Below are 22,962 nucleotides of genomic sequence, written 5' to 3'. Positions count from 1 at the left end.
GCGGCGACGGCATCCCGCTCCCCCCCTGCCCAAGCGGCGACGGCGGAGGATCCAGCGACGGGAGGAGCGGTGGCCGCTGAGGAGGTGCGCGTCTCGGCCGGGCTCCCCCGCGCCGGACCATGTACTCAGCCCACAGGCCCGTGGTGCCCGCGTCTGGCACGGCCTCCCGTGGCCTCGGCATGTTCGGTCAGTATCACCCGCTCTCCGGAGCACCTAGAACCGCAGGAGTCAAGGTGTCTGTGTGACAAGTGCAGAGTAACAGTGATGGGGGCTTGGTGGGAAAATGGCAGAGGCAGAATGGAGGGGCAATGGAGAAAGTTAAAGGGCTGGGCAGGGCCAGGTGTTTAGTGACAGCAGGTGGGAGCTGTGCGGATTGGTATGAGGAACGGGGAGGATCTGGGGACAACCCACGGTAGGTAGATGATAGATCTCTTGTAACTGGAGGTGCAAGGTGCAGAGTAAGTGGCTTGTGGGACCTGAGAGCTGGCTAGGCGGGAATGGAGCCTTAGGGGCTGTGATAGGCTGAGGATGGGCGTGGAGGAGAGGAAGAGACTGAAGGGATCTGGATGGTGGTTTTTACCGGGAAGGAGGGCAGAAGGGGTCTTGCTAAGATCTGCCCCTGTATTGTTTTCTGAGGACTGGGCTCCTCCTCCTCCAACCTCCTAGAAAGTGAGTCGGTCCTGATGAATGCTTTGTGAAGAAAGGAACAGGTCCAAGTCCCTAGGCACTATTACTAGGGGTTAGAGGGCTCTGTGCCCCAGGGGGAAAGAATGGGGTCATTAGAGGGTCTTGAGCATCTTCTAAGACTGTCTTCCATATTCCCCTCCCACTTTCTTGGTAGCTACTTTGTTGTTGTTGATAGTGAGCCCCTCATAGAGTCAGGTTTCCGGGCTGGTGATGCCTCACCCAGAGCTCTCTCAGGCCATGATACTGATGGTATGGGGGCGGGGGCCAGTCACCCCAGGTCAGGTTGATCAGGACCAGGGGAAGACTTGCAGTGATGGAGATTAGGGCTAGGGCGTTTTTCTCTTGTCTTTATTGATGTCCCCTTAGCGGGGGCCTCCTATGTTTGTTCCACTTACCCCCTGGAGCCAGGCAGTCAGAGGGGAAGCCAGATCCTAGCTAAGACTGCCTTAGGAGTCTCGCCAGGGCTTTGGCCCAGCTCGTGGCTTCTCCGGGCCGAAGGTGAGAACGTCGGGGCTGGCCTCTGTGGTGAGGGCAGTACCTTTTTGTGCATGTTCTTAAGGAAATACCTGGTACTTTTGCCTACCTTTGGTTGAAGCTCATAACAATTTCTTCCTGTCCCATTGTCTGTGTGTTGTCTTCCGATGAGTTTACCACACCCTCTCTTTCTGGGCAGAGGGGGCAGGATGGACTTGGGGGTTGGGGGGCCATGTACACTGAAGATAAGCTCAGAGGTTTAGCAGGTGGCCTCTTCAGGGGTGGTGGGGGCTGCTGGAGCCAGCCTGTGCTCAGCCCAGGAAGAGCCGTTCTAACTCCCTGGGGTCTGCAGTAGAGGGAGGGTAGCAAGGAGAAAGACCTGAGACTCCAGGCCTTAAGCTTAATGGGCAGACACTCTGGAGAGGAGGTAAGGCTCTTCTTGGGGAAAGGAGCTGTATGACCAAGGTGAGGAGCTGACAAGGTGAGGGAGAGAGGTTTGCTGGGGATATAGCATGGCTTGGCGGAAGGGTGCTTCCTCAGCATGGCTGAGGTCTTGGGGCCTTGGATTGTGGGATGGTAGCCAAGCATGACCTGGTTTGTGGCAGGAGCGGTCATTCTTTGGGCCTGGTCCCTGGTGGCAGGACTGGTGGGGGAGGGGTATGAGTAGGATTTCTCTTCCCTGCTTCTGTTTTCTTTTTCGTAAACCTAGAAGGCTTTCATTCAGGGAGGAGTCTTTCCCAAGTGACATTGCAGGGACAAACTCACATGGCTTTAAGATTGGGAAGGGGTGGAGAGAAAGCTGAAGCCAGCTCCTTTAGGGTGGGGGAGAAGAGTTTGAGTTGAGGGTCAAGGCTAAGCTCTGCTACCCAGTTCACCTGGTCACCTGGCTCCTTCCCACAGTCTGGACCAACGTGGAACCTCGCTCCGTGGCTGTGTTTCCTTGGCACTCCTTAGTTCCCTTCCTGGCTCCTAGCCAACCTGATCCCTCCGTGCAGCCAAGCGAGGCCCAGCAACCTGCCAGTCACCCGGTGACCTCTAACCAGAGCAAAGGTGAGGGGGGTGTGGGAGGTTGCAGGAAGGCATGCAGGTGGGCTCTAGGTGACCCAGGGACCCTCTGATCTGCCTCTCTGTCCCCAGAACCTGCAGAGTCAGCATCTGTGGCTCATGAGCAGCCACCCACTGGGACAGGAAGTGCTGACTCTGGGCGACCCCCTGCTGCCACATGCCCTGAGAGCCCGGGGCCTGGACCACCACACACTTTGGGGGGGATTGAACCTGGCAAGGGCCCCCCTCCCGCTACTGAGGAGGAGACCCCTGGTCCCCCAGGAGAGTCCCGTCTGGATAGTGAGACAGAGAGTGACCATGATGATGCGTAAGTGCCCCGAGGCCTGGGACTGAGGTGAGGGTGACAGTCAGAAACAGAGTCCTCACTGTCCCTGTCTGCTGTCCCACTACAGCTTCCTCTCCATCATGTCTCCTGAGATCCAGCTGCCGCTGCCACCTGGAAAACGCCGGACCCAGTCCCTCAGTGCCCTGCCCAAAGAACGAGACTCTTCTTCTGAGAAGGACAGCCGAAGTCCCAACAAGGTGCTTTTTCTCTACCTGCCCTCCATTCAGCCTTGTGTCCTTGCTCCCAGGCTGTCCCCTCATCCCTAACCATCCTCTTTTGGGTCTCACTCTCCCACAGCGGGAGAAGGACCATATCCGGCGGCCCATGAATGCCTTCATGATCTTCAGCAAGCGACACCGGGCCCTGGTCCACCAGCGGCACCCAAACCAGGACAACCGGACTGTCAGCAAGATCCTGGGTGAATGGTGGTATGCCCTGGGGCCCAAGGAGAAGCAGAAGTATCACGACCTGGCCTTCCAGGTAATGGCCTGCCTCCTCCCTCCTGGGGCCATTTTGGCGGCTTGTAGGGCAGAGTGGAGAAGTGAGGGGTCACCCTGCCCTCCCCTGACAGGTGAAGGAGGCCCACTTCAAGGCCCACCCAGACTGGAAATGGTGTAACAAGGACCGGAAGAAGTCCAGCTCAGAGGCCAAGCCCACGAGCTTGGGGCTGGCTGGGGGACACAAGGAAACAAGGGAGCGGAGCATGTCGGAGACGGGCACAGCAGCCGCCCCTGGAGGTTAGTCAGTCGGTCTCCCTCACCAAGAGCTACCAGCCACCCCCTCACTTTCTCACCCTCTGCTCCGACAGCTCCTTTTTGCCCAGTTGCTATTACCCAAAGATTTACCACAAAGAGATGGGCAATTTTTTTCACATGAAGGTATTTGGGTGGTCTGAACACAAACCCACTGCCATCTAGTAAATTCCAATGTACAGCGAACCTATTTAGGGTTTCCAAGAAAGATGGGAGCAGAAAGCCTCATCTTTCATCTGCGGAGCAGCTGGTGAGTTTGACCTTGTGGTTATCAGTCTAATAACCTAACCCATAATGCCTCCACACCTCCTTTAGAGAAGTTCGGACAAATAAAATTCTCCACTACTCATCTCATCGCCAGCTGCCAGTTTCTTGAATACTTGTTATATGCCAGCCACCAAGATAAGTGTCATCTCTACTACTAAAAACCATGCCCCCTTTTCCAGATAGGCGGTGAAGGCTCAGGGAGGTCAAGTCACTGGCCTGACATCTTAGAACTAGAAAACAGCAGAGCCAAGATTATTGCTGTTAAGTACTGTGGAGTCGGTTCCGACTCATAGTGACCCTGCACAGGGTTTCTGAGGCTGTAAATTCTTATGGGAGCAGAATGCCTCATCTTTCTCCTGCGGAACAGCTGGTAGTTTCGAACTGCTGACCTTGAGGCTAGCAGCCCAATTTGCAACTACTATGCTACCAGAGCTCCTTAGAGCCAAGATGTAAACACTCAATTTGTTTAGCTCCCAAGACAATAGTTAGAACCCACTTCTATTTACTGAGGAAGTACAGTGTGCGGGGCACAGCTCTGGGGTGGTGTTCTGAGTGATCTTGTGGATGTGGCCCCACAACTTGGTAAAGGGCGTGTTTTCATTCTCTGAAATGAGGGTACTGAGGTGAGCAGGCTGGTGACTAGATAGCCTTTCTCTGTGGAAGGGCTGCCTCTTGTTGGCGGCTACTTGCTCCCCTCCCCAGAGGGCAGAACTCGGTCGAGTTGATGATGGGCTGGCAGGTGGAGTCTCTTTCTCATCAAGGGATCAAAAAACCAGCAACGCCCAAGACCAGACGTCCCCATGGATGCCTTGACCAGTCCAGGTGCTGGTGAGCATTTCGGGCTAAGTCCTGCTCCCCTTCCCTCTGCAGTGTCGTCAGAGCTCCTGTCTGTGACAGCCCAGACCCTCCTGAGCTCTGACACCAAGGCTCCTGGAAGTGGCTCGTGTGGGGCAGAACGGCTGCACCCCTTAGGACCTGGCACAGTGCGGCCCCGTGCCTTCTCCCACAGCGGGGTCCACAGCCTGGACGGTGGGGAGGCAGACATCCAGCCCTTACAGGACTTAACTCAGGTCTGGGCTATCGTCCTGCTGGGGGCACACAGGGAGGGCTACCTAAGGTGGCAGCTCTGGCTGAGTCTTCCCTGTCTGCCCCTGTCCTGCAGATGGTTTCAGGCCCCGCATCCTACTCTGGTCCCAAGTCTACCACCCAGTATGGGGCTGCAGGCCCCTTCACAGCCCCTGGCGAGGGGGGTGCCCTGGCGGCCAGTGGGCGCCCCCCACTGCTGCCCACCCGAGCCTCTCGTTCTCAGCGGGCAGCCAGTGAGGACATGACCAGCGATGAGGAGCGTATGGTCATCTGTGAGGAAGAGGGGGATGATGATGTCATTGGTGAGCAGAGCAGGACTGGAGGGGTGGGTAAGGGTTAATCAAAATCCCTGGCCCGTTTTTACTTCATCTCTCAAGATTGCATGTAAGCTCACTTTGAGGCCTTCTTAAGGAAGTCCAGCCTTGCTCTGGGGAGGCCCTGGAGGACATTGAGCACAGTGCTGGGTGCCCTAACCCCATCAGCCCTCTTCCCCCTCCCTCCCACCCCAGCCCCTTTGCCCACACGGGTCCCTACACTCCCACAGCTGACGATGGTTTCAGCACCGCAGACATCGATCTCAAGTGCAAGGAACGGGTGACTGACAGCGAGAGCGGAGACAGCTCTGGGGAGGACCCTGAAGGCAGTAAGGTGAGGGGCTGCGGGTGGAGCTCTCTTCTGTCAAACTTGGGCCCAGAGAGGGCAGCTTTCCTATCCTCTGGGGAGCTGGGGCCCAGCCAGGACCAATGAAGACCTTCGGCCAGTGGAGGTGCCCGACTGACAGACAGGTGGGATGTGCTTCTTACCTCAGGTAATTAAGCCTCCCCCTGACCCCATGTGGCCCCCTTCTTTCTCCCAGGGCTTTGGCCGGAAGGTGTTCTCGCCTGTGATCCGTTCCTCTTTCACCCACTGCCGTCCTCCTCTGGACCCCGAGCCTCCTGGGCCCCCAGATCCATCGGCAGCCTTCAGCAAGGGCTACGGGCCTACCCCCTCCTCGTCCTCATCTGTCTCAGCCTCAACCTCTGCAGCCCCTTCCTTCTCCCTGGGTTCAGGGGCCTTCAAGGCGCAGGAGTCTGGGCAGGGCAGCACAACAGGTCCACTGCGGTCTCTGCCTCCTGGGACTGGGGGCCCAGTGACACCTTCCAAGGCCACCCGGTTCCTCACATCTGATCCTACCACCTTCCGACGCAAGAGACCTGAAAGTGTGGGGGGTCTGGAGCCACCAGGCCCCTCAGTTATTTCGGCACCTCCTGGCGGGGGAGGGAGCATCCTACAAACACTGGAGGACCGGGCGGGCAGTAGAGCCCGCATGCCCTCAGCCCCGGCCCCATCACTGGCCTACGGGGCTCCTGCAGCAACACCCCTGTCCCGCCCAGCGGCCACAATGGTCACCAATGTGGTGCGACCCGTCAGCAGCACTCCTGTGCCCATCGCCTCAAAGCCCTTCCCTACTTGTAGCCGGGCAGAGGCGGCTCCAAATGACACAGCAGGTGCCAGGACTGACACGGGCACTGGAGCCCGAGCTCCCGGGGGCTCCCCACTGGGAGTCAGCTTGGTATACTCGGACAAAAAGCCAACAGCAGTCACCTCCCCAGCTCCACACTTGGTGACTGGGCCTCTGCTGGGCACTGTGGGAAAGGCACCTGCCACGGTCACCAACTTGCTGGTGGGCACCCCAGGCTACGGGGCCCCTGCCCCTCCTGCTGTTCAGTTCATTGCCCAAGGGGCCCCCGGCAGTGGAGCCACTTCAGGCTCTGGGACAGGTACAGGGAGTGGTCCTAATGGGCCAGTGCCCCTGGGCATCCTCCAGCCAGGAACCCTGGGCAAAGCTGGAGGCATCACCCAGGTGCAGTACATCTTACCCACACTGCCTCAGCAGCTTCAGGTGACGCCTGCCCCAACAGCTGCCCCTGGGACCAAGGGAGCAGCGCCCAGCACCCCCGCACCTACCACCAGCATCCGCTTCACCCTCCCACCAGGCACCTCCACCAATGGCAAGGTCCTGGCAGCCACTGCCCCGACTCCTGGCATCCCCATTCTGCAGTCTGTACCTTCTGCCCTGCCCCCCAAAGGTGAGAAACTTGGGCTGGGCAGCACATGGAGAAGGGCTGGAGGCCTGTTCAGCTCTTTCGTAACCTCTTCTTGCTTGTCTCTCAATGTGTAGCCCAGTCAGTGTCTCCTGTGCAGGCCCCACCCTCGGGGGGCTCAGCTCAGCTGCTGCCAGGGAAGGTACTAGTGCCCTTGGCGGCACCGGGTATGCCTGTGCGAGGGGGAGGGGCTGCCCAGCCACTGCCCTTCTCAGTACCCGTGCAGAATGGTGCCCAGCCACCCAGCAAGGTGAGGATGAAACATCCCTCCCTTCCCCGCTGTGTCCCCCACCTGCCCTTCAGCCTCCCCTTCCTGGGTGTTTCTCCGTCTTACCTTTGTCCTTGTTGATCTTTGTCGGCCTCTTCTGTTTCTGTCTCTTTGTGTCTGGGACTTTGTCTTCCTCGACTTCTCCATGAATCTTGGTTTTGTTTCTCTGCTGTGTCTTTAGCTCCTGGGCTTTGTTTCCTCTCTGTCACTCATGCCCCCTTCACTGTTCCCTTTCCTGCCTTGTCCTGATCCCAGATTATGCTTTGAGCTCCCTCCCACACCAGGTCTTGGTCCTCCCTGCCCCTTCCCAGGGCCACAGCTCATCTCCACATTTGACTGTTCTCGCCCACAGATCATCCAGCTGACCCCGGTGCCCGTGAGCACACCCAGTGGTCTGGTGCCCCCCCTGAGTCCAGCCACGCTCCCTGGGCCCACTTCTCAGCCCCAGAAGGTTCTGCTGCCCTCCTCCACCAGGTAATCTTCCCACACCTACTTCAGAAGTCAGTCCAGAGAAGAAAGGGATGGGGTGGGGCCGGCTCACTGGCTCTTCCCTTTACTCCCCTTGCTGCAGAATCACCTATGTGCAGTCAGCGGGCGGGCACGCTCTGCCCCTGGGCACCAGCCCCGCGTCCAGCCAGGCAGCAACAGTCGCCTCGTATGGGCCCACGAGCTCAGTGGCCCTGGGCTTCACCTCGCTGGGGCCCAGCGGCCCTGCCTTTGTGCAGCCTCTGCTCTCAGGTGAGGTGAGGGGGGTTAGGCAGGGCTCTGGGCTGGGGCTGGGGGTAGGGCTGTCTCAGCCCTGACTCATGACCCCTGCTTTTACCCTTCCTCTTTGTTCTATACAGGTCAGACCCCCCTGTTGGCTTCTGGCCAGGTGGGTGTGTCACCTGTGCCCAGCCCCCAGCTGCCTCCTACCTGTGCAGCCGCTGGAGGTCCTGTCATCACGGCATTTTACCCAGGCAGCCCTGCCCCCACCTCCTCAGCACCCCTGGCCCAGCCGTCCCAGGCTCCTCCAGGCCTGGTCTACACGGTGGCCACCAGCACCACCACCCCTGCTGCTACTCTCCTGCCCAAGGGCCCACCGGCCCCCGCCACTGCCACCCCAGCCCCCACCAGCCCCTTTCCTAGTGCAACAGGTGGGTGCCAAGCCAGCCTAGGGCAGGGCCAGTGGGGGTCCCCAGGGAAGGGCTCTAGGCAGGCCTGGCTCAGGTTGTGCTTTTCTCTCTACCTACAGGCTCCATGACCTACAGCTTAGTCCCCCCCAAGGCCCAGCGGCCAACCCCCAAGGCTCCTCAGAAAGTGAAGGCAGCCATCGCCAGCATTCCTGTGGGTTCCTTTGAGGCAGGTGCCCCTGGGCGGCCTGGCCCTGCCCCCCGGCCACCCCTGGAGCCTGGCCCAGTCCGCGAGCCCCGCGAGCCAAGTGGCCCTGAGCCTGAGCTAGAAGGACAGCCGACAACCCCAGCCCCTCCACCACCCACGGAGCCCTGGGCTCCCACAGTCCGCAGCAGCCCACCACCTCCTCCGCCGACTGAGGAGCGGACCAGTGCCAAGGGCTCTGAGGCCATGGTGAGAATCTGGTGGGTGGGGACGGGGGAAGGGGCTCAGCTCTGTCCTTTGTCTTTGCCTTTCTATTCTGCTTCTTTTTCTTGCCCACCTGAGTGTGCCCTTGGGTGTCTATGGAGTTATAGGGTTCTTCCCTATTGTCCCACCTGCTTGTCTGTGTCCCTGTTCCTATCCAAGGTCTGACTCCATGTGTCTGGCTGACTCCGCATCCTTCTGTGATTCTGGGCTCTGCCCTCGCCCCACCTGCTTGTCCTTGTGAGTCTCAGTCTGGTGCCCTCCACCTCTCCCTGCCTGTCCCCCCCTCAGGCCAGCAAATTCCCCAGCTCATCATCAGATTGGCGCGTTCCTGGGCTGGGCCTGGAGAGCCGTGGCGAGCCTCCCACCCCGCCCAGCCCAGCCCCAGCTCCAGCCTCAGGTGGCAGCCTCAGCAGCAGTGAGGGCACCAGTGGGAGGGCAGCCGGGGAGACCCCTGAACGCAAGGAGGTAGCTGGTACTGGCAAGAAGGTGAAGGTGCGGCCCCCACCCCTGAAGAAGACCTTTGACTCTGTGGACAAGTGAGCATGGCCGGGGGAGTCTGGTGGAGTGTGTGGGCTGGGACAGGAGAGTGGGCAGCCGTAGGCTGGGACAGAGGAAGTGACCCTGCGGGCTCTCCAGCAGGGTCCTGTCCGAGGTGGACTTCGAAGAGCGCTTTGCTGAATTGCCTGAATTCCGGCCTGAGGAGGTACTGCCCTCTCCCACCCTACAATCTCTGGCCACCTCACCCCGTGCCATCCTGGGTTCCTACCGCAAGAAGAGGAAGAACTCCACTGGTAGGTTTGCTCTTAGTCATCCAGGTTAGGTAGGGGGACAAACATGGGCCACTGTCTCCACTGAGCCCACCTCTGTGTGACTAGATCTGGACTCGGCACCCGAAGACCCCACCTCTCCCAAGCGCAAGATGAGGAGACGCTCTAGCTGCAGCTCTGAGCCCAATACCCCCAAGAGCGCCAAGTGTGAGGGGGACATCTTCACCTTTGACCGGACAGGTGCGAGGACTAAGTTTAAGTAGCCCTGCCCTGCCCTGCCCTGCCCTGCCCTGCCTTCTGAGGTTGTGGGGAGATGGGAAGAGTGGCAGGTCAGGGCTGGAGCGGGAGGCCAGCTGGCCCCTAAGTTGCCACGTGACCGTCATTGGGCCTTCTCTTTTTGCCTCCCTTCATGATGGGCTTCAGGGAGGGTGTGGGTACCCAGGTGGCATTGGGGAGACTCAGGCTGCTGCTGTGATCTTGACCCCACCCTGCTCCCAGGTACGGAAGCCGAGGACGTGCTTGGGGAACTCGAGTACGAGAAGGTGCCATACTCGTCACTGCGCCGGACCCTGGACCAGCGGCGGGCCCTGGTCATGCAGCTCTTCCAGGACCATGGCTTCTTCCCCTCAGGTGGGCAGGGAAAGCACCTGCTGGGGGCGCTCTGACTCTTTCCCTCTGTCTGCCTCTCCCAACCCCCCATGCTTTTCTACCCCCAGCCCAGGCCACAGCAGCCTTCCAGGCCCGCTACGCTGACATCTTCCCCTCCAAGGTCTGTCTGCAGCTAAAGATCCGGGAGGTGCGCCAGAAGATCATGCAGGCGGCGACTCCCACGGAGCAGCCCCTGGGAGCTGAGGCCCCTCTCCCTGGACCACCCCCCACTGGCACTGCTGCTGCCCCTGCTGCCACGCCCAGCCCTGCTGGGGGCCCTGACCCCACCTCCCCCGGCTCAGACTCTGGTGTGACTACGGTTGCCCCGCTACTGCCTCCACCCCCAGAGCCAGGGACTGGACAGCCTGGCTGGGATGGGGTCCCCCAGCCCTCCCCACCTCCCTCTAGCTCCTCCACAGCTGCCACAGGCAGGTGAGGGGCTCCTGAGATCCCAGAACCCACAATGCCCCCCTCAGGACATGGACAGTATATAGGTGGCAGGAATTGGGGGGTAGGATGGTTACCCCCCCCTTCGTCCTTTCCAGTTTGGGTCGGAATGAGGCCTGCTCTTGTATATAGCTCCTCCCCCCACAGCTCACTCCCCATGATGGGGGGCTGCTGAGGGGAGACAGGGGCCCCTCCCCCGCCCCCTGCACCGAGCGCCTGTACATAACCTGGAGTGTGTTACCTTCAGACCTTTTTCACTTGTACTTTATGCAAAATGGCTCGTGTGAGGGCTGCACGCAAGAGAGGAGCGTGGGCCTTGGGCCACAGGGAGGCACCTGTGGAGTAGGGGGGAGTTCATGTACCCCTTTTTTTCCCCAGAGGGGCTGGACTCAGGTTTGTTTGGGGGTGGGGGTTCCTGCACTTTGCCACAGGCACGGGGAGGGTTCTCTCCCCATCCCCTCTGCCTTCCTAACTTGGGTTGTACTTTCTAAGAAGGTGATTCCCACCCCCCCACCCCCCGCCGGAACAAAACATGTTGATCATGTGCAATATTTCTTACTGTGCCGAAGCTGCGATGACCGAGATTAAAGCTGTTTTAACACACCTGTGTGCCTGACTGCTCCCTTTGGGGTGGGGGTGCCCCCCCAGTCCATCCCAGAGTGGCCATGGCTTTCCTCCACTTTCCAGAGAAAGTACTTGGGGATGTGCCATCCTGTGCTCCTCCCCACACAATAAGAGGCAGAGGGGAACCTCTGACTGGTCTGGGGAAGGCTACTAATGCCATCAAGTTGAAGACAAACTTGTAATCCTGTGTCAGAGATGGTGCTCCATAGGGTTCCCAGTGGTTGGTCTTCTGGTGCCTGACTGGACTTTAACCTTAACCTTTGGGTGTTAGCGGGTTTTATACTGAACAGGAACACAGGGATGCCTGCCAGGAAAGACACTTGACCTTTATTTGACCCTTCCTGGCCCAGGAGTCTGATTAAAAGGCTCTTAAGAGGTCCTAGTCCAGAGGTGGCACTGGATGAGGCCACCAGAGGACTGCTGAGGTGACCCCCTACTTCCCCCATGTGGCTGGAGACAACACTGCAACCAGGCCTGAAGCAACTCTGATGGTTGTGCCCATCCCTCTCAGACCTGGACAGGCACACTCTTAAGAACTATGTGGAGTGATGGGTGCTAGAAGTGGACAGGTCAGGAAGCCTCTGAGGGAAGTGGATTTTTAAGTTGGCACCAGAGTCCCATGAAGTTGCAGCCACATGCAACAGTGAGGGACTGCTTACAATAGACTGTTGGGTCAGTTTTTTTAAGGACCTTTTTTGGAACTTGATCCTATAGAGTCTCCCACCCACTCACTGCCTTCAAGCAACTCCCACTCAGTGGCCCTATAGGGCAGAGTAGAGCTGCCCCAATTTCTAAGGCAGTTTAAGTCTTCACAGTAAAGCAGGCTACCCCTCGTCCTCTGAGCAGCTGGTGGGTGGGTTTGAACAACAAACCTTTTGGTTCATAGCTGAGCGTTTTAACCACTGGGCCGTGAGGGCGCCTCTCCTGCAGAGTAGTGTTGGCAAATTGATTTCCCTTCAGGGGTTGTGCCTGCCTGGAGCAGGTGATAGTGAAAATCCACTTCATGTTGCAAGAACTAGAGGGCCTTGATGGATAAGCACTGCTGCCCTGGGCAGAAACAGCTACAACGTCACACAGAGAGAGGTCTGAAGATCAGGCAGGAGACGGGAGACTGAGGAGGGAGAATTTAATGTGTGGGAATGCAGCTTGCTTTAAGAAGAGGGCTCCAGAGGAAGGACACCCTGGCCCTGGTCTTGGGCCAGGAGACGCAGAAGCAGGGAATGCAGGGTCCGGCACACAGGTGTGTAGCCCAGGCGGCTCAGATGCAGGTAATCATACATGTCATGGTGGCTTATGGTGCCATCCGAATGCACGAAGCCAGGGTCGGCATCCAGGAAGTGGGCCCGTGGGTGGCCTGCCAGTGCCGCTCGTACCAGCTCGTTTACCCGTTGGTTCTTCTCCCGAAGCAGATTGGGGTGCTGGCCCCTTGGAAGCAGGCCCTGAGGAAGGACACCGAGAATTCTAACGAGAGGGCCTAGAAGCATCTGATCATCCTGTTCTCTGCACTAACTCTTCTCCGCCTTGCCACCCAGGGAGCTCCCTGTTGTGGTTAGTTGCCATCGAGTGAGTCAGTTCTGACTCACGGGGACCCCCGTAGTGGGTTTCCAAAGCTATAAACCTTCACAGGAGCAGAAAGCCTCATCTTTCTCCCTAAGCGTGGCTGTTGGGTTTTTGAACTGCTCACCTTGTGGACAACAGTCCAGTGCATCTTCTAGCCAACCACCCTACTGCTGGAGTCCTGGTGTGGTGCTGCAGGACAATACACTGGACTGCAAGGTCAGTTTGAGCAACAAGGTTGGTGGTTCAAACCTACCAGCCACTCCGCAGAAACCTCATACAGGGTTGCTATCAGTTAGGTGGTTGTTAAGTGCCATGGAATCGGTTCTGACTCATAGAGACCCTATATGGTATAGGGTTTTCAAGGCTCATCTTGAAAAGCCTCATCTTTCTCCCACGGAGCACCTGGTGGATTCAAACTCTTGATTTGCAGCCCCACCTGTAACCCATTACACTACAGAACTCCTTACAAACCATCTTCTTGTTAAGTGCCGTCAAGTCAGTTCTGACTTATAGCAATGCTATATAGGGTTTCTGAGGAGTGGCTGGTGGTTTTGAATTGTTGACCTTGTGGTTAGCAGTCCAGTGGTGATCCCACAGCACCACTACTGTAGGGCTGGGAAAATGGGAGGTTCAAGGGAACTTCCTTTAATAACGTCCCAGTTCCATTCAGCAAGTACACCCTATGTTTCACGCTTCTTTCCAAATACAAAAAAACAAAACAAAAAACAACCGAAGCCATCAAGTTAGTTCTGCCTTTATAAGGACCACTCATAAAAATGAGGCAAATGTGCCTGCTAGATATAATTCAGTCTAGCTTCAGCCCTGGAACATGTGACAACTTTAGGCTATTCGAATGGTACTTTAAGCTTTCCAGCAGCTCCAGAGACTCTGGCAGTCCCTTGGGCAAAAGGAGCTAATTGGTCCCTTAATCAGTCATCAAGCACATGCTCTGATGGGAGTAGGAGCAGCAAATTTTACCATGAGGTTATGCCTATAAATTGCCTAGAAGCCAGTACTCTGTAGTGAGGTGCCTGGAACCATGCCAGCTCTGGATATGTCTGAGGGGGTCCCAACCCATTACCCTTTTCCCTTCCCCACCCACCCAACCTCTTACCAGCACCACGACCCGGGCCTGGGGCTGCCGCTGGTTCACCAGATGCACGATGGCCTTGATGCCGCCAGTAACCTGCTCTGCCGTGTGCCCATGGTTGTTGGTACCCACCCAGACCACCACAATCTGTGGAATGGGAAAAAGACATGAGACCACAGAAAGGGTAGAGGTAAAGGATGATCTCTCTAGCTCGCCCTCCCAAGCCCAGCTTACCTTGGGCCGGATGTGTTCAAGTTCCCCATTCTCCAGCCGCCATAGTACATGCTGTGTGCTGTCACCACCAATGCCAAAGTTAAGTGCGTGCAGAGGAGAAAAGAGCTCCCGCCAAATCTGTGGGCATCAAGTGGTACAGGCAGAGAGGCACTGTCAATGTGCACCACCACTCTCTGTCCAGGTGTTAACTATACACCAATATGGAGGAGCCTTGCTTTATGGAAGCGCTCTGGTTCAACCTCACCTTAAGCACACCCCCACTATGGTCAAACCTCACTCTATGGAAACTTCTTGTAGTCTGTTATTAGAAGGTATCAGTTCCTGGTGAAAGACATCAGGCTCAGTGGAGGGTCAGCGAAAAAGGGAAAGGCCCTCAAAGAGAGATGGTCTGACAAGACTATGCAAGAATGAACTCAAACATGACAGTTGTGCGGACAGTGTAGGACTGGGCAGTTTTCATTCTGTTGAGCTTGGGGTCGTTATGAGTCAGAATTGACTCGACGGCACCTACCAAACCCCTTACAGGCAAGACTCGCTTTGTGGAAATCCATTCTACCTGAGCTTTTCAAGAAACCAACAACACAACTGAATCCTACTTTGTGGAAAGCTATTATGGTTGAACCTTGCTTAACGGAAGGAAAGAATATGGTTGAGCCCCGCTTTGTGGCACGCTATTACAGTAGACATTCACTTAGTGGAAGGCTGATGGAAACCCATTAGGGCTATGCACTATTTAAAGCAAACAATAACTTGTCTCACCAAGTGGCGATCTTGCAGAACAGCCTTACCCAAAGTCTCACGTTAACCCAACCTGACAAAGCCGGGGCACACAAGACCTCAGTAGAATGTTACACCTTACACGAAGATGCTCGGTGTCTGGTGCTACCTAAGGCCATTTCGGGCACCCCACGCCCCACCTGGCCTGTACCAGCTCTAGTCCAGTTGTGTCCCTAAGGACACAAGAAAAGGGTGAAGTTGTAGGTGGATGGGCCTCACCTCGCACTGGTGCATTAGCTGGACCAAGGAGTCCCCAATGAAAACCACTTCAGGTTCTTTATCTTTGCTGTCGGCCACAAATCGATGGTGCTGCGGGGACGCACGAGGAGATGTCAATGGAACGCTCGATCCTGAACCCACCCCACCGTGCTTCCTTAAGCTGCACCACCCCCCACTGCCCTCAATTTTCCAATTGTGTAGTGAGCGCTGCACCAACCCGAAGCCTTCCTGGGCCCCCCTCATCCCGGACTCCCGAGTATCGCTGGGGCCGAGGTCGCTTACCAGGGACATCCAGCGCCCGTCGCCTTGTACGTCCTGCACCGGTGTGGGCTTACTGGCTGGGTTCTCCTCCGCGCTCATCTTTGCGCCGCACCTACCGCAGGATGAACTAGCAAGGTCGGCCCCCGAGCACTCCAGGAGGGGGCAGCGCCACGCCCACACGCCCACCCCTCCAGGCAACAATGGACCCTTCCGACGACGCTCGCGCTCTAGCGGAGGGCAATGGCCGATCCAGGGCGCCGCCTCTTCTGCAGGCGGGGGGGAACCTTCGCTTAAAAGGAGAGGGGTGGAATTGAGATCCTCGATTCCCCTCCGGCGGCTCTACAGTGAGCTCGCCCAGCGCTGGCACTTCCGGACCCGGCCACTCACTCCTCCGCTGCGGCGGCGTCTAGCGTACCGGGCCACAGCAGGGCGGGGTAGAGGCGAAACCATCCAGAACCTGTCGGGAGGGGGGCGGAAAGACGGGAGAAGGGAGAAACCATTTCATTGGCTTCAGGGGGTGGGACGAGCCACAAGAGAAGCCGAGAGTAGGCGGGGAAAATTTAGCGCTCTTCCTTATGGGAAGGAACCATTTGCTAGGGTGAGGGGGGACGCACGAGAAATTTGCGTAAGGGACCACCTACTGTGAAGGGGTGTGCCCCATTCACGTGGTGGGGGGAGGGGAAGTGAGTGGACGACTTCATTCTTGGATCCCTGAAGGGATTAACCGTAAAAGCAAGAGGACGCTCCCATTTTCTACTAATGTGGGGAGAGAAAAAGAATATGGCAAATTAAAAATTAAAGGCTCAGTTCTAAGGAGACACTATAAGGCGCTCGCCACGCTTTAATAAGCCTCTCTGCTCGTGGGCCTCCCCTGCTCAAAAATACCAATTTTTGTTACAAAAATTAAACTTATGGTTGCACTCATGGCACTAGAGGCCCTGAGTAGAGGGAATGAGGTGCTGACGGAGAAAGGAAATTAGAGATGTCTGCAGGGTTCAGTCTGGCGTCCGGCCCGCAGTTCGTCTTTCAGATCTGTGGCCTCTGCTCCCCTCTCTAAACCCACAGGCTGACCAACAACTTTAGTTGGGTCTGTCTAGGCTCTGAAACCCAGATCCACAGCCAAGGCCCTCTAGAGTTGCCCACATCTCAAATTAATCCTGGCCTTTAGTCTTCCTAGATCGCCCTATTCTTAGGAACCAGGTGGGTATCTCCACTCGCCCCTGAACATCTTAGTCCCTTTCCCTGATGGAATCTTCAAATCTATTCATTCCTTCCAGGCAGGGTTATGATGGAGAATAGAGATGAATTATTTATTGTGGCTATGTTCTGTCTCAATCCGTTAAAATCTGAGCTGTATGAGGGCCTGGATTTTGGTTCCTTGGTGTCTGAAACGCAGGGCAGGGGGAGAAGAGTGGTAATGGACCCAAATAGTACCTGCAGCGTGAATATTAAATGAATGGGTCAGATTCTGGCCTTGTCCCATTGTGTTGAAGGAGACAGACCCAGTTAGAGTTGAAAGAGGTGGGGAGAGGGGGTCAAGATTGTGACTGAGGGAAATGGCAGGAGACATTTGGGAACAGAATTCAGTCAAGGGATGGGCGGGTAGCATCCTAGAAGAAATAGTATCTGAGCTACATTTTGAAAGAATAGGAAAACTGAACAAGCAGAAAGAAAAGACTTACAGACAGGTAAGACATCTTATATGAAGGGAAATATCCTCGCATAGCTTGATTTCAAAGTCTGAGGTGAAATATGTAGACAATTAAGCTAGAAAGGTAGAGGTGCAGTTCCTGGAACAAAGCTTAGTGAGAAGCAAAGGTTAGAGGCATTCATTATTCATTCAGTACACACAATTTCAAGTAAAATGCACTGGCTCATTTCATTCTAAAAGAATTGGTCACCATACCAAAAAGAACTGGTCAACATTCAGTCATTTCAGAAAGTAGCATATGATCAAGAATTTATTTAAGAAAAGAAGTCCAAGCTACACTGACCACGTTGGTAAAAAAACAAGGCTCCAGGAATTGCTAGAATACCAAGATATTTCAACAAATGGATGCAACATTGGAAGCGCTCACTAGTCCTTGCCCAGAAATTTGAAAGATAGCCAGAGATACATATTTGTAGAGATACAAATATGTATCACCAAAGAGAGGTGATCCAAGTTAATGTGGACACTGTCAAACAATACCATTAACATGAGATGGAAATAAAGTTTTCCTGAAGATAATAAAAAACTATTGTAGCTTGGAAATGTCAGAAATTAAAGCCAGATTCAGAAGAGGAGATGGAACAAGGGATATCATTGGTGATGTCAGATGGAGTTTAGCTGAAAACAGAGTATACCAGCATGATGTTTACCTGTGTTTTAGTGATTATGCAAAAGCATTCAACTGTGTGAATCATAACAAATTATGGTTAAAATTGTGAAGAATGGGAATTCCAGAACATTGTGTTCATACAGAGCCTATATATAGATAGATCAAGAGGCAGTCCTTTTGACAAAACAAGGGTTTTAAATCAGGAAAGGTGTGGGGTCAATCTGTATGCTGAGCAAATAATCCAAGGAACCCGGACTATGTATTTAAAAATCAACAATTTAACATCACAGTTGGAGGAAGACTCATCAATTTATGCAGATGATACAATTTTGCTTGCTGAAAGGCAAGAGGATTTGAAACACTTACTGAATAAGATAAAAGACTACAGTACAGCCTTCAGTATGGATTGCACCTCAACATAAAGAAAATCAAAATTCTCACAAGAAGTTAATAAGCAACACCACGATAAAGGGGGAAAAAACCAACCATTTGTCAAGGATTTGATTTCACTTGGCTCCACAATCAGTTCCTACGGAAGCAGCAGCCAGAAAATCCAGCAACACATTGCATTGGGCAAATCTCCTTCAAAAGATCCCTTTAAAGTGTTAAAAAGCAAATGTATCATTTTGAGGACTAAGGTGTATCTTATCCAAGCCATGACATTTTCAATCACATCATATGCATGTGAAAGCTGGACAATAAATAAGCAAGAATGAGGAAGAATTGATGAATTTGAATAATGGTGTTAGCAAAGAATATGGAAAGTATCATGAACTACCAGAAGAATGAACAAATCTATCTTGGAAACAGTACAACCAGAATGCTCCTTAGAAGTGAGGTTGGTGAAATGTCACTTCATGTACATTAGACACGATAGCAGGATGGATCAATCCCTATACAAGGATGTCATACTTGGAGAAAGTAGAGGATCAGTTTAAAAAAAAAAGAGGAAGACTTTCAAAGAGATGTATTGACACGTGGTTGCAACGGTTATGAGAACGGTATTTTGTTGTACTTAGGATCATTATGCGGCAGAGCCTTCACCAGTTGTTGTACCAATAATAGGAGGGCAGTACTATCTATCATCAACCCCATTTTACTGATAAGGACACTGAGGCCCTGAGTGGTTAAAAGTTTTTCCAAGGTCACTCAACTCAAATGTGTCAGTTTAGAGGTTTGAATCTAGATAGTCTAGCTCCAGAAGGTATTAAATTAACTGTCTAGGGACGAAGTGTGACCTCTGGCCACGCCCTGGGTTGGGGGCTACTGCTTGGGGACTAATTACGCAACTGGCTACTTTAACTTTCCTCAGAACCCAACTCCTCCCCTCATTTCCAGCTCCAGGCACAAGACCTGCCAATAATGGTGGAAACCAATCAGTATTTTTAGGAGGGGGCGGACCTAGTGAACTTCACAGTCAATTGGTGAATGGGAGATGTCTAATTAGAGGCCAGGATGGCCAAACTTCGTCTCTCATACTTTAGACATATTGTCAGGAGGGAACAGTCGCGGGAGAAGGATATCATCGTGTTTGGTAAAATAGAGGGTCAGAGAAATAGAGGAAGACCCCCAATGAGATGGCCAAGCGGCAGCATCGATGGAGTCAAATGTGGCAACAGTAGTGAAGGTGGCCCAGGATCGGACATTGTTTCATTCTGCTGTGCATAAGGTCGCTCTGAGTCAGTGCAGACTCATAGCACCTGACAACAACAACAAGGACAAATGAGAGAGGTTTTTGAAAGTGAGGCTGGGAGGGGCGGGGCTATAACTGGCACTTGAGCGCCTGTCTCGTGCACTGTGGCCTCGTGCACTGTGGCCTCGTGCCGCCTAGGCGCAAGGAAACTGCGCATGTGTGTGTTGCGCCTGAGGCCTAGTGGTGTGAACCCCGGAAGAACACATGGTGGCTTGTTGAACTGAGGTCACGGCGGAAGAGAAGCCATTGCACCGGCAGCCACGTGGGGTGGGCGAAAGACTGGGTTCGTCCGAGCAGGAGAAAGAGAGGTGTGCCTCTCCATTCATTTCCAAGAACCTGTAGCAACCCCTTCTACAGTCTCCCCCTACCCACTTCACCGCTTCCCTAACTTAACTGCCCCGCCCTACCTGTGCCCTACCCTAGGCCCCTTCTGACCCCGCCTCTGTCCTGATTATCACTCCTTTGAAATCAGAACAAACATCAGGTGATCTTCTGCCCTCCCGTTTTCTCATCTCTTCAACCTCTAATCTTGCTGTATTTTGCTGTCCTCTACTATCCCTCTTTCCACGTTCTGCATTTTCCTATACCTCCTCTCTTCCCGGGTTTCTCCTGTGTCCAAAATTCCTTTCTGGGTCCACAAATCCCTTCCCTGTCTCATGATCCCTTCCTCATCCCCCTCTTTTTCCTGTTTCCCCATGTCCCTGTTCCCAAGAACCCTTTCTACATTCCCTGACATCACTTCTCATTTTCCACTGACTCTTTGACCCTTCTCTACTCCCATGCTCCTTCCCTGATCTGCAAGCCTTTTTTAGTTCTCCTTCCCTGCTCAGTTTCTTGGATGCCTCTCTCCCCCATACCATACCTTGACCTGTCTCCTCTAATTGCTTATCTTTGTCTAGTAACCCAGGCCCTGGAACTCTGATCCTGGTTCCCTCCCAGCTGTGTCTCTGTCCCCCTCTTTTGCTCTCTGTCTACTCCTTTTCTTTCTCTTGCCCCACTAAATAGTACCTTCTTCTTACTCCAAGGAGTTCTGGTGTGGCGCTGTAAGATAAGCACTGGATTGTTAACCACAAGATTGGTAATTCAAACCCAACATTAGCTCCTTGGAAAGGCTATACAGAGTTGCTGCTATGAGTCGGAACTCACTTGACAGTGCTTAACAACAACCTCCACCCAAATTGTCTCCTGTTCTCACTTTTAGGTTCTTGGTTTATCAGCATATCAATGGCTCCCATGTCTATATCTTCCAGGACACCATGGACACTCGGGGGTCAGCTCCCCAGCCTTTCCAGCAGCCTGAGAAACCTGGTCGTGTCCGCCGTCGGAAGACCAGAAGGGAGCGTAATGAGGCCCTGATGGGCAGCCGCCGGTCAGTGACCCGTCAGGATCCTCCAGTGGGCAGTCAAGAGCCAGATGTGACCCGTCGGAAGGCACCCTTCGGAACTCTCCAGAATCCTCTGGCCCCTGCTGCCCCCAAGCTCGTGGTCATAACCCAAGGCCGGCTGAGCCGAGAGCACTGGGGTCTATTCAATCATGAGGTTAAATCGTTGGACGTGGCACGACTACTTAGCAGTAAGGCCCTGGAGTCAAGTACCCCTCCACTTCCCACCAGTCCCTCCCCAAGCCTGGGCAACATCCAAGAACCGGCCCCACAGTCAAGGGGTAAAGAGAACCAGTTGCCTGGAGGCTATGAACCAGGTCCACCCAGTTCCCCAGAGCTCTTAAGCTTGGGTCAGCTGCTGCGGGAGTTGCGGTACCAGCTGATTCTGCCCCAGGCCTTCCCCAGGAGGAACCTGGTACAAGAGACCAGGGACCTCATCGTGGGCACCTTACACAGCTGCCATGGCTGTGTACCTGACCTGGGCCTGCTGCTTCGGGGTGGTCAGCCACCCTTGCCAGGTGAGCCTACCTCCTGCCTCCTGTACTCCCTCCCTCTCACCTCATCAGCTCTAGGCCAGCTGTCCCCCATACTTTTTTCTTTGTGCCAGGAACCAAGCCCAGGGACCCTGAGAGACGAAGGATGACACCTTCATGGATCCACAGCCCTGAACAGGCCCCAGGACAGGGGTGGCAGAGCAGGCGACAGGGGCCAAAGGAGCTCACCTTCACCATGGCTCACACCACCAGCACGCCCACTCCACACAGGGCCAGCCTGACACCAACAAGAGGCCCCTGGCTACCCCCACTGCCTTCATTACCTTCACCATCTGGGGCATCCTCGGGTCCCCCAACAGCCTTTGACTTGCTAAAAAGCATCTGGCTGGTAGCCACCCCGACCCCTCCCCGGCCCTCAGGGACTAGCCTACCACAACCTCTGCTTCAGCCACCATCACCTTTGTTGCCCAGAATCTCGGCCCTAGACTGGAGTCCCAGTCCCCCTGCCCCACTACCCAGCCTCTCCTGGGTAGTAGCCCAGAGCAGCCCTGAGGCCTGGTCATTTCCACCTATGAGACTGTACTGAGAGGACTGAGCCTAGGAATCCCAAACTCGCAGTCATCCCAATAAAGTATCTTCTTCATGGTCCTCTGGATTTTCAGTGACACTTGCTACTTGTTAAGTGCTGTTGAGTTGGCTCCGACTCATAGCCATCCTGTGTGCAAGAGAATGAAACACTTCCCAGGCCTGCGCAGTCCTCAGAATTATTATGCTTGAACCCATTACTGCTACCATTGTGCCGATTCATCTCATTAGGGGCTGTCCTCTGTGTTGCATAATGTCCTCCAGGAACTGGTCCCTCCTAATAACATAGCTGAAGTGTGAGAGACAAGTCTTGTCATCCTGGGTTCTAAGGAACATTCTGGCTGTATTTCTTTCAACACAGATTGGTATGTTATTCTGGTAGATCGTGGTACTTTCATAACCCAAATATTATCAGTTTTTTGATCTTCCCTATTCATTGTCCAGCTTTCGCATGCCTATGAGGCTGTTGAGAATATCATGGCTTGGGTCAGATGCACCTTGATCCCCAAACTGGTATCTTTGCTCCTGAACACTTTAAACAGGTCTTGTGTAGCAGATTTGTCCAATGCAATACATCGTTTGATTTCTTGACTGCTGCTTCCATGAGTGTTGATAGTAGAGCCAAGCAAAATGAAGTCTTTGACAACTGCAATCTTTACTCCATTTATCATGGTCCACGTGTGTGGATTTTTGGTTTCTTTACATTTGTGGTTCAATCCATACTGAATGTTGTGGTCTTTGAAATTCATCAGTATTTTAAGTTCCCTTCACTTTTCAGCAAGCAAGGTTGTATCATTTGCTTATTACAAGTTGTTAATGAGTCTTCCTCCAATCCTGATGTCACATCTTCAGTTTCTCAGATTACTTGCTCAGCGTGCAGATTGAATAAGTGTGGTGAAAAAATAAGTGGGTGCACACCTTCCCTGATTTTAAACCATTTGATAACCCTTTGTTCTGTTGAAGTGACTGCCTCTTTCTCTAAATAAGGTTCCTCAAGAGCATAATCAAATGTTCTGAAATACTCATTCTTTGCAATGTTATTCATAGCTTGTTATGATTCACACAGTCAAAAGCTTTTGCATAGTCAATAAAACACAGGTACACATCTTTCTGGTATTCTCTGCTTTCAGAGAGCCATCAGCATTGATAATCCCTCATTCCATGTCCTCTTCTGAATCTGGCTTGCGTTTCTGACAGTTCCCTCTCGACATACTTTTGCTGCTGTTTTTGAAATATCTTCAACAAAATTTTACTTGCATGTGATATTAATGA

The 22,962-nt window shown here is 54.1% G+C and overlaps 3 protein-coding genes across 3 annotated transcripts; 2 read left to right on the top strand and 1 right to left on the bottom strand.

Annotated features, from left to right (window-relative positions):
- The first annotated feature begins 119 nt into the window (after positions 1-119).
- Positions 120-10,440, top strand: CIC (capicua transcriptional repressor). Its single transcript, XM_006871370.1, has 20 exons — positions 120-186; positions 2,062-2,211; positions 2,299-2,533; positions 2,619-2,748; positions 2,849-3,031; positions 3,123-3,288; positions 4,441-4,640; positions 4,733-4,958; positions 5,201-5,304; positions 5,513-6,725; positions 6,818-6,990; positions 7,361-7,482; positions 7,580-7,746; positions 7,854-8,144; positions 8,243-8,574; positions 8,878-9,125; positions 9,226-9,380; positions 9,465-9,596; positions 9,855-9,986; positions 10,073-10,440. Exons 1-20 carry the CDS (start codon positions 120-122, stop codon positions 10,438-10,440), a joined length of 4,794 nt encoding a protein of 1,597 aa, XP_006871432.1.
- A 1,745-nt stretch (positions 10,441-12,185) lies between these two features.
- PAFAH1B3 (platelet-activating factor acetylhydrolase 1b, catalytic subunit 3 (29kDa)) lies at positions 12,186-15,578 on the bottom strand. Its single transcript, XM_006871369.1, has 5 exons — positions 15,238-15,578; positions 14,956-15,045; positions 13,960-14,076; positions 13,750-13,872; positions 12,186-12,514 (listed from the first exon to the last, which is right to left on the bottom strand). The coding sequence occupies exons 1-5, from the start codon at positions 15,313-15,315 to the stop codon at positions 12,227-12,229; spliced, it is 696 nt and encodes a 231-aa protein (XP_006871431.1). The 5' UTR covers positions 15,316-15,578; the 3' UTR covers positions 12,186-12,226.
- Positions 15,579-20,486: 4,908 nt separating this feature from the next.
- Positions 20,487-21,691, top strand: PRR19 (proline rich 19). Its single transcript, XM_006871368.1, has 2 exons — positions 20,487-21,129; positions 21,219-21,691. Exons 1-2 carry the CDS (start codon positions 20,487-20,489, stop codon positions 21,689-21,691), a joined length of 1,116 nt encoding a protein of 371 aa, XP_006871430.1.
- The last annotated feature ends 1,271 nt before the right edge of the window (positions 21,692-22,962 follow it).

The sequence above is a fragment of the Chrysochloris asiatica genome, unplaced genomic scaffold (assembly GCF_000296735.1).
Source record: "Chrysochloris asiatica unplaced genomic scaffold, ChrAsi1.0 scaffold00168, whole genome shotgun sequence".
In the NCBI taxonomy this organism is placed as follows: Eukaryota; Metazoa; Chordata; class Mammalia; order Afrosoricida; family Chrysochloridae; genus Chrysochloris; species Chrysochloris asiatica.
Note: the sequence above shows the minus strand (reverse complement) of the source record. Positions and strands in the feature narration are given on the sequence as shown.

What these genes read in the sequence shown, in the direction of transcription:
- PAFAH1B3 (XM_006871369.1), bottom strand. Translation starts at nt 15,315, where the DNA reads ATGAGCGCGGAGGAGAACCCAGCCAGTAAGCCCACACCGGTGCAGGAC. An exon ending in ACGGGCGCTGGATGTCCCTG is followed by an intron (nt 15,046 to 15,237) that starts GTAAGCGACCTC and finishes GCGTCCCCGCAG; the next exon opens with CACCATCGATTTGTGGCCGA. An exon ending in AGCTAATGCACCAGTGCGAG is followed by an intron (nt 14,077 to 14,955) that starts GTGAGGCCCATC and finishes TGATGCCCACAG; the next exon opens with ATTTGGCGGGAGCTCTTTTC.
- CIC (XM_006871370.1), top strand. Translation starts at nt 120, where the DNA reads ATGTACTCAGCCCACAGGCCCGTGGTGCCCGCGTCTGGCACGGCCTCC. An exon ending in AGGACCCTGAAGGCAGTAAG is followed by an intron (nt 5,305 to 5,512) that starts GTGAGGGGCTGC and finishes TCTTTCTCCCAG; the next exon opens with GGCTTTGGCCGGAAGGTGTT. An exon ending in TGTGCAGCCTCTGCTCTCAG is followed by an intron (nt 7,747 to 7,853) that starts GTGAGGTGAGGG and finishes TGTTCTATACAG; the next exon opens with GTCAGACCCCCCTGTTGGCT.
- PRR19 (XM_006871368.1), top strand. Translation starts at nt 20,487, where the DNA reads ATGGACACTCGGGGGTCAGCTCCCCAGCCTTTCCAGCAGCCTGAGAAA. An exon ending in TGGTCAGCCACCCTTGCCAG is followed by an intron (nt 21,130 to 21,218) that starts GTGAGCCTACCT and finishes TCTTTGTGCCAG; the next exon opens with GAACCAAGCCCAGGGACCCT.